Genomic DNA, 10,059 nt, shown 5'->3' with positions numbered 1-10,059 from the left:
CTACTTTTCGCAAACTATTTTTTTATTCTAAAGCAAATTTAAAAAATTATTATGTGACTTTTTTTAGTATTTTACATTATAAACTTTAACCGTAGTGGAATCGAAAAAATTCATAAATAAATAAAATAAATTTGTTTTGAGTTTAGATTTAATAGGCCCAAATAAATTAAGCCCATTAAAAGCCCTAAAGAGAACATTAGGGTTAATGATTTCTTTGTATATAAAGATCACCCCTTCAGTCTCCCCCATTTTCCCGAGTTTTTGTCTCTTTCGCTTTCTGGCCTCCGAGAAGAAGCCGACGCCGCCATGGTTCACGTCAGTTTCTACCGCAATTGTAAGTTAAATCCATTCTCTATTTTGCTTCTCTTTTTCATTTTGCTTGTTTTTTCTTTTTAAATTATATCTGTTGTTTAATTTGATTTCGTATCTTTACCATGAAAAGTTATATGGTGTAATTTCTATAATCATAAATGGGAAAAATTCATGTTTATTTATGGGTTTTGCTGCATTTTTTAGTAGTCTGTGAAAAGAATCAAATACCCATAAGATGTATAATGTTTTAGCTCCATTTGGGGTTAGGTTATTGATCTCTGGGTTGCTAAGTAGTGGAATTATTGTATTATTTCATTATCTTTATTTATATATTGGTGAAATTGATATGGTGTTGTAGATGGGAAGACATTTAAGAAGCCAAGGCGTCCATACGAAAAGGAACGTTTGGATGCTGAGTTGAGGCTTGTAGGAGAATATGGGCTCCGATGTAAGAGGGAGTTGTGGAGGGTTCAATATGCTTTGAGCCGAATCAGAAATGCTGCTAGGGATCTTCTCACTCTTGATGAGAAGAACCCTCGTCGTATTTTCGAAGGTGAAGCTCTTCTTCGTAGGATGAACAGATATGGACTTTTGGATGAGAGTCAGAACAAGCTCGATTATGTATTGGCTTTGACTGTTGAGAACTTCCTTGAACGCCGCTTGCAAACACTTGTGTTCAAGACTGGTATGGCCAAGTCAATTCACCATGCTCGTGTGTTGATTAGGCAACGTCACATCAGGTAAAGTTTTACATTTTTTTTTGTTTTTTGGCTGCTTACTTTCATGCCATGTTGGTTGTAGATGCACTTGTTGAAGTTGTAAGTCGAGCTTGTTTTATTACTAGGATTATGTCATGACATTTAGGGTGTCCACGGAATGTTCAGTTATTGTCTTTTATTGCACATAGCACATGGTGTATCTTTTAAATCTGTATAGTTGGTGTTCTGTTGCATCATGTTTGTTTTCCATGTGTACCGGACGTCTTCTGTTACGTGTTCATGAATGATGACTGTTTGTTTGAAAGTATTCACATATGATGAATTTGCTTCATCAGCTAAAACACCACTTTGGCTTAGAGTAGAAGTATGTTTTCATGATATAAAACTTAAAGAACATTCATTCTTTTCTTAGAATTTACATGATCGGCTGCCTCTAGTTTTCTGAAAAATCCCTTGGCTGATTGCTGATGTGCCAATGCGGCTTTTGGTTTGCAGTTGTGCAATTTATTACTTTATGTGATGCATGGATACTTGATTGGTTGATTGATATGTTTTGCATATGTAAGCCTACTTGAATATGTTTGTTGCTCGATGCATGCTTTTTGTTGTCCACAATATAATATCAATGCCCCGAAATGTAACCTGATGTTTTCTCTCATCTTAATAGAGTCGGAAGGCAGGTGGTTAACATCCCATCCTTTATGGTGAGGGTTGACTCCCAGAAACATATCGACTTCTCTCTGACAAGTCCGTTCGGAGGTGGCCGTCCCGGAAGAGTGAAGCGAAGGAATCAGAGAGCAGCTGCCAAGAAGGCCGCTGGTGGAGATGGTGATGAAGAGGAAGACGAGTAAACCTTCAGCTAGTATTGGCAATAGGGCACTCCTAAAAGAGCCTGTGATGGGAAATTACCATTTCCTACATTATTAGACATGGTTTGAGTTTTGTTTCAAGACCTTTAATGTAGTGGATGTTCGCATTTGTATTTGTCTCGGATTTTATGTTAAATTGAGCAATTTTGTTATTTTGAGATTAAAATGTTTAAATTATGGTTCACCATTTCGATCAATGTCATGCATTTTGTAGCTAAGCTGTTGATGAATTGCAGTCTGTAGGGTTCATGATGTGTCACTTACAATTACTGAGCGCTTAATTATGTGTTTTATCATTAAGTATTTTTGTTTTGGAGCATTGGGCCATTGAAGCTTTGCTTGGTGCCAAAGCTCAAGTGCTTATGCAAAAAGTAACTTTTGGAAGTGCTACTAATTTACTGATTTTATTTATTTATTGAATTTTTATAATTTGCTTAATTTAATTTCCTACGTATTCAATAATTTGGTATTCTTCTGAAAATTTTTGTTAGGTTTTAGGAATTAATTATTACAACTCAGTACTGCTTTTAGTGAATCTGTAATCTTGTAGATAATATTATAATATTTTTCTAATTATTGATTGATATTTTTGAAGTAAAATTGTAATTTTTATTGTTATTTATGTTAGTTTTATGATTTAAATTCGAAGTTTGTGGTTGTTTTTATCAATAATATTTTCTCAAAGTTTAAACTTGTATCTTTTTTTAGAGTGTAACATAGTGCTTTACAATTGCACTTAACACGAGTTAGTAACTTTAAAGTTTTTTTTTTAATTAACGAATTTAACTCTGGTTTTTTCTTTTTTTTTTTAAAATTATTTGTAGTTGTTTTAGTAATCGTTGTCTATCGTTTTAGTAAATGATTGAACTTACAAAATAAATTCTAGATGACCGAATTTAATGTTGTAACATTGTCAACTGTTTTATAACATTACGTTGTAATGTAGTGTTTGAAAATAGTAGTTGTTGGAGCTTATGGTATAGGTACAAGTCAATTCATATCGATACATTTTAGAAATATCAATACTATCTCTTAGTTTCAGGATTTTACAATTTTACTTACTATTTTAATTGTATCGATACAATTAGGTTAGGGTATCAATATATTTTTTCAAGTTTGTATAAAATGAGTTTAAAATACTTCAAATGTTTTGGTATTGGATAAAAAACATTTAGATAAGTTAAAACACATTTAAAACATGTTTTTAAACATTTTTACAGGTCTATGAAATACTTTGAAAATATTTGATAAAATTTCTAATCATATTTTCATCAAATAATTTAGGAAATATAAATAAAAATTTAGCTTAAATATTATTATATCAAAAGCTTGGGACATCAAAACTAAAAAAAGAAATCATTAATCAGTAAATTTGAGTTTAAATGAGTCTAAAATCAGTAAATAAATTTTATTTAATCCCACCTTAATTTGGTGTTCAAATTTGCAAATTAAAAAAAATAAAAAACCAATTTTGAAAGCAAAAAAAAAAAAAATCAGTTTGACCCCTTAAGATTTAAAATTCTGTTCCAACCCCTACAATCTAGATGTGATTCAATTTAAACCATGATTTAGAACCAAACTTTTAATTTTAATTCTAAAATTAAATTAAAATTGGACTTATTTCTAAAATTATATTAAAATGTGGATTCTGTTTAAAGAAGTCATTTAAACCATATTCAATAAAATCAAAACCTAAAAAGAATTGAAAACAATGGAAATTAAATAAATTTTTTATTTAATGTAAATTAAGATAGTTGATATGAGAATTAAAATTGTTTTTATAATGTAATTCATTTTGTGATTTGATTATTTTAATCAAATAAGTACTCTGTTGTGGAGAAGGTAATTAATTAAATTCAATTAAGTTTTGACTTCAAGATTCATCAACTGAGCTAAGTTTATTATATTTAATTTTATTATTAATTAAAGTATTTAATTTTAAGAAATATTTTAACTAAAGTTGAAGATTAATCTTCATTGTTAAAACATAGTTCTAATTATTAAAAGTTATGTCTTTGAACCCAAAATTTTAAATATTTTGTAGGAAAACAAGAAAGCAACTATAAATAACAATGAAGTGCCATGGAAAGATTAATTCTACTTATCACTTTCCATTGGTTCCTATATTATTACATCAACTTCAAATTATTTATTTATATGTGATTTTCTCCGCTCATAAATATCTCATGATTCTTAAGCTCGATCAATGATATTTTATGAAGAGGCATTGCAAGACTTGATGTGTAGGAATTCTTGAGACACTAATTTCATTGTTGGTTGAGCTTTGGGTCTAGCTCGTAAGCATGCAAAAGCAATGACAGCAATAAAAACGATGTCTCCTGCCATTTTTCGACTTCTCGGGGTTGATAATCGAGGGTCCAAAATTTCATTTAGCATGAAATTTTGGACACTAGATGATGATGATGATAGTGTTGACAATAATTTACCAGGATGCTTTCCCATCAATACTTCCAGTGCTAGCACTCCAAAACTATAAACATCACATTTTTCGGTCACAACCAACGAATAAGCAAGTTCTGTAATTACAACAACAAAAATAATTAAATACATGTTAATTTATATTTTGTAATCAGCATGTATGTTTGCATTTGAATCCTCCAATCTAGAATTAAATTTTATTTATTTATATTTGATATTTCTTAATTTGGTTTTTCCTCCTTGTTTCCCTCGTTAGTCTAATATGTAATTCGAAACAAATAAGCAGCAGAAACTAAATAAAAAGGAAAAGAAGAGAGTGAAGGTGCAGAACCTGGGCAATATATCCATACGTCCCAACAATTACAGTTCGATTAGATGAATCAGGATCAAGAAGTCTTGCAGTCCCAAAGTCAGCAATAAAAGCTTCCAATTCAGAGTTTAACAAAATGTTATTGCTTGAGATGTCTCGATGAACAATTGGAGGGGTGCAATCATGATGCATGTAAGATAGAGCATGTGCGACACCTTTGACAATGTTCACTCTTTTTGTCCAATCCAATTCCATAGCTTCCTCATCAATGCTCAAGGCATAAAACAAGCTTCCCTTTTCCATATATTCATAAATCAAGAACATGTAACGGTTGTGGAGACAAAATCCGTGGAGCTTGACGATGTTCTTGTGTCGTATTTCTGTTAAAAACTTGATCTCATTTCGGAAACTTGTGTCGTAAGCCGGTTGCTCCGCTTCCAATCGGTGGAGTTTTTTTAAGGCAACAACTTTGCCACTTGGTAAGACTGCTCTGTAAACACTGCCATAACCACCCATTCCAATGCAATATTTGATATCAAAATCCTCTGTTGCTCTGATGATGTCTTTAAATGCAATCTTTCCATCAAAATTCCAAATACAAAATAAATCTCCATTTTTGGTTGGACTTGGATCATGTTTCAAAGCTTTAGCTCTATATTGTCGGCAAAGGATGAATATCACCAATGCAAAGAATAAGATAAGAAACAACAATGTCGGGACAAGAATAATGACGACCAGATTGTGCTTCGTTGAAGGGCAAGGAAGGCAGCCTTGAATGCATAAATCCTTGTTATCGTAGAGAGCAACCGATGTATTTAACTGGCTGAGAGAGGAAGGGATGTGACCTGAAAGCCTATTGGAGGATAGATCCAACTTAACCAAATTCGTTAATCTCCCAATATCTTCTGGAATGGATCCATTAAGTTGGTTGAGTTGAAGGAACAACGAGGTAAGATTAGTTAAGTTGCTGACAGAAGATGGTATTGGACCAACAAGACTATTGGAGGATAGATCCAATTCAACCAAATTCGTTAGTCTCCCAATATCTTCTGGAATGGATCCATTAAGTTGGTTGAGTTGAAGGATCAACGAGGTAAGATTAGTTAAGTTGCTGACAGAAGATGGTATTGGACCAACAAGATTATTGGAGGATAGATCCAATTCAACCAAATTCGTTAGTCTCCCAATATCTTGTGGAATGGATCCATTAAGTTGGTTGAGTTGAAGGAACAACGAGGTAAGATTAGTTAAGTTGCTGACAGAAGATGGTATTGGACCAACAAGATTATTGGAGGATAGATCCAATTCAACCAAATTCGTTAGTCTCCCATTATCTTCTGGAATGGATCCATCAAGTTTGTTGCTTTGAAGGTACAACGAGGCAAGATTGGTTAAGTTGCTGACAGAAGATGGGATTGGACCAACAAGCCAGTTGTTTGAGAGATCAAGATCAACCATACTCTTTAGCTTTCCAATATTTGGTGGAATGGAATGAATATCATTATAAGAAACATTAAGCACTTCCAATTGAGTGAGGTTTCCAATTGAAGAAGGTAACTTACCTGTAAGGCTATTCCTTGACAAATTTAGAGAAACAAGATTCTCCATCTTCTGAATTGCCTTGGGAATGGAATAAATATAATTACAAGAAACATCAAGCACTGCCAATTGAGTGAGGTTTCCAATTGAAGAAGGTAACTCACCTGTAAGGATATTCCAAGACAGGTTGAGGTACCTGAGCTTTGAAAGTGCTCCTATTTGAGGTGTTATGCTCCCATTCAGACCATGGCCACTAAGATCAGTATCGACGACACTTCCAGCATTGCATCGAATACCAGGCCACATACAATGGTTTCCAACTCTCTTTTTATAATTACTCCACCACCCTGTTTCCATCAAGGCTTGTGCCTCTGCTGCCAGCCATTTAGAATCATCGTTCGTTGCTCTTGTAATTCCACTAGTGATCACAATTATAGAGAGTAAAAAGAAGGTAGGGATAGAAGTGTAAAAGTAGGATTTCATAGCTATGAAGTTGAGGACTCCAATTCTCAAACTTGAGCTTATTTAAATACATATAAAACAGATTTAAGTTTATTGGATATATATTAATTTCAAAGTCTTTAGGCATTGTCTAACACAGATTGATTAATATTATGTTAAGGACTTGTCTTCGTCTCTTAGAAGTAAACTGGAAGTTATAGCAAATGTTGTGTCTTTCTTTGTTGAAGCTTCTAAGAAGGTGATAATTGAATAAAATGCGATGCTTTTTTTATTTTACTAATACCACTCCATAAAGCAATGTCAGATTGGACCAACCAATTTGTTCGTTGATATATTTAAACTCACAAGATTTTTCAAATTTCCAACAACTGCGGGGATAGGACCTGTAATTATATCATAAAGGACTATCTCATATAATATTCAACTTTATGTAATATATATACATACTATTTTATCAAAATATTTTTTCAAATTGATTTCTAAATTTAGTAATGCGTTGAAATCATATATTCCAGTTCGACAATAAAAGTTAGTAATGCGTAGCTTCCACATGCTATCATATCTCTTAATTATTTACAATTGATGCCCTGAAAAAACTTGTAGAACAACTAAAAACCATGTCGATAAGAGATCAATCGACCATTATTGACTTGAAAGTTCAAAGTCTTTGTTAGTCTTTATCTAACATTTGCCTACATGTTTATATCGATGGGTCCAGAAATAGCAATGCTTGACAAAACATTTTCTTATATTGTTTTTTTATTATCACACCAACGTGAAATGTTGTAATTGATTTCTTGAAACCAAATTAGTAATATTCTCTAGTTGAGTTTCATGCTTTTGAAGAACATCTAGAATCAATATTGCAAAGACTTGGAAAATCAACTCTTTTATTATTTTTAGAAAAATATTACTAAATATTCACTTCTATATAATTTTTAATTTTTTTAATTTTCTAAGTTTTTAAAAAGAATTTTATTTTTTTATCATTTTAAATATAATCATCATCAAATTGATAGAAATCATAAAATCTTACGTCTAAATTATTATTACAAACTAAAGTAACCAAACTTTGAAAATAACTCAACTTGTTCCCTTATGGTTTAAAATTTTGTTCTAACCCCTTGATCTAAAACCAAACTTTTAATTTTAATTTTAATTCTAAAACCAAATTAAGATTTAACTTTGCCAATTATTTGATAATCAATTGAAAAAAACTAAATCATCTAAAATTTAATATTTTTATTCACTTAATTTTTTAAGCATGTTCGATAAAAAAATAAATTATAGAATTTGTTTCAATAATGAAGTATGAAAAATGATAAATAGATAAAGAGTTACTTATCACTTAATGTAGAATCTTTTATTTTATTTTATTTATTTTAACATTATCTTTTGAATATTTTACCTTTAAACTTCAAAATTTTCATTTATCTCACAAATTCTACATGTCTATTTTGTGGTCCATGTTCGGAGTTCATGAACACCCCTTTCAACAATATTGTCTCTAAGATTGAACATATATTCTGTTTTAAAAGTATAATGTGTCTTACAATTACACCTAACACTTGTTGATATATACGAAACATATTTTATGACTACTTAATTTTTTTAATACTTAAATAACACTTTTTGGTATATGTGAAACTCATTTTCTACTAACTACTTCTTTGGTGCTCTTCTTGTTCAGGTAGTCTCTTTTTAGTCCATCGTGTCTTGTAGCTTTGAGTTCAATCCACTGCATCTTCTGATATATGCCTTGTAACTTCAATCTACTCCAATGTAGCTTCAAGGATATGAGATTTGTGGCTTCAATCTGCCTCATTTGTAACTTTAGAAAGATAAGATCTACGGCTTCAATCTGCTCTTCTATCGCTTCAGTGAGATAAGGTTTGTAGTCTTCTCTTCTGTAACTTTAGCAAGACAAGATCTGATATCCTCGATCAGCTTCACTGCAACTTCAGGGGGACAAAACTTGCAACTTTGACCTGCTCCGCTGCAAGTTCACAGAGGCCAAACCTAGTGTCTTCCATCAGCTCCAATCTTTATTCTTTACTCAGCATGTGATTCTTTCGCAATATGAGTTAGTTTTGAAACTTAAAAGCAGATTTTGAAAATACCTCGACATGTGACCCGCGGCTCAACTCACTTCTCACAATATGAGTTGACTTTTTTGAAAAATATAAAAAAATAAAAAAATAAAAAATAAAAAATAAAAAAACAGAAATTGAAAATACCTCAGCATGCCCCCGAGGCTCAACTCACCTCTCGCAATATGAGTTTATTTTTGACAAACAGGAATTGAAAATAACTCAGTGTGCCCCGAGGCTTAACTCACCTCTCGCAATATGAGTTGATTTAACAAACAGAAACTGAAAATACCTCAACATGTGAGCCGAGGCTCAACTCATTTCTCGCAACATGAATTGAATTTTTAAATAACATAAACTAAAAATAGAAATTGGTATAGCTCAGTGCGTGAGCCAATGCTCAACTCACCTCTCGCAATATGAGTTGATTTTTTTGAAACTTAATTTGAAAAGTAGATTTTGAAAATACCTCGACATGTGAACCCAAGGCTCAACTCACCTCTCGCAATATGAGTTGATTTTTGAAAAATAATTTGAAAATACCTCAGTGTGTGACCTGAGGCTCAACTCACTTCTCGCAATATGAGTTGATTTTTGAAAACAGAAATTAAAAACAGAATTTGAAAATACCTCGGCATGCCCTGAGGCTCAACTTACTTCTCGCAATATGAGTTGATTTTTTGAAAAATAGAATTTGAAAACAGATTTTGAACATACCTCGGCATGTGGCCCAAGGCTCAACTCACTTCTCGCAATATGAGTTGACTTTTTGAAAAATAGAATTTGAAAAACAGATTCTGAACATACCTCGGCATGTGGCTCGAGGCTCAACTCACTTCTCGCAATATGAGTTGACTTTTTGAAAAATAGAATTTGAAAAATAGATTTTGAACATACCTCGGCATGTTGCCCGAGGCTCAACTCACTTCTCTCGCAATATGATTTGATTTTTTTTAAAACAGGATTTGAAAATACCTCGCATGCCCCGAGGCTCAACTCACCTCTCGCAATACGAGTTGATTTTTGAAAGTAGAAATTTAAAATACCTCAGCGTGTCCAGAGGCTCAACTCATTTCTTGCAATATGAGTTGATTTTTGAAAAATATAAATTAAAAAAATAGATATTAAAAATACCTCAGCATGTGAGCCGAGGCTCAACTCACCTCTCGTAATATGAGTTGAATTTTGAAAATAAACATCAAAATACCAAAACCTGTCATCTGGTGGAACTCAAGTGTCTTTCCCTTTGATTCAGTACAGCTATCATCACATCCTCTTGCTCTACTGGAGTACCTGTATATGTCATGTATGATGTTATC

At 32.3% G+C, this 10,059-nt stretch overlaps 2 protein-coding genes across 2 annotated transcripts; one reads left to right on the top strand and one right to left on the bottom strand.

Moving 5' to 3' along the window:
• Positions 1-210: 210 nt before the first annotated feature.
• Positions 211-2,052, top strand: LOC107926286 (40S ribosomal protein S9-2). The gene is made up of 3 exons (XM_016857107.2): positions 211-334; positions 671-1,052; positions 1,699-2,052. The coding sequence occupies exons 1-3, from the start codon at positions 307-309 to the stop codon at positions 1,880-1,882; spliced, it is 594 nt and encodes a 197-aa protein (XP_016712596.1). The 5' UTR covers positions 211-306; the 3' UTR covers positions 1,883-2,052.
• A 1,949-nt stretch (positions 2,053-4,001) lies between these two features.
• Positions 4,002-6,708, bottom strand: LOC107926294 (probable leucine-rich repeat receptor-like protein kinase At1g35710). The gene is made up of 2 exons (XM_016857120.2): positions 4,671-6,708; positions 4,002-4,437 (listed from the first exon to the last, which is right to left on the bottom strand). The coding sequence occupies exons 1-2, from the start codon at positions 6,669-6,671 to the stop codon at positions 4,414-4,416; spliced, it is 2,025 nt and encodes a 674-aa protein (XP_016712609.2). The 5' UTR covers positions 6,672-6,708; the 3' UTR covers positions 4,002-4,413.
• Positions 6,709-10,059: the final 3,351 nt, after the last annotated feature.

Source organism: Gossypium hirsutum, chromosome A09, assembly GCF_007990345.1.
Source record: "Gossypium hirsutum isolate 1008001.06 chromosome A09, Gossypium_hirsutum_v2.1, whole genome shotgun sequence".
NCBI classification, from domain to species: Eukaryota; Viridiplantae; Streptophyta; class Magnoliopsida; order Malvales; family Malvaceae; genus Gossypium; species Gossypium hirsutum.
The sequence above is the reverse complement of the archived record's forward strand: the minus strand, read 5'-3'. Positions and strand labels throughout refer to the sequence as shown.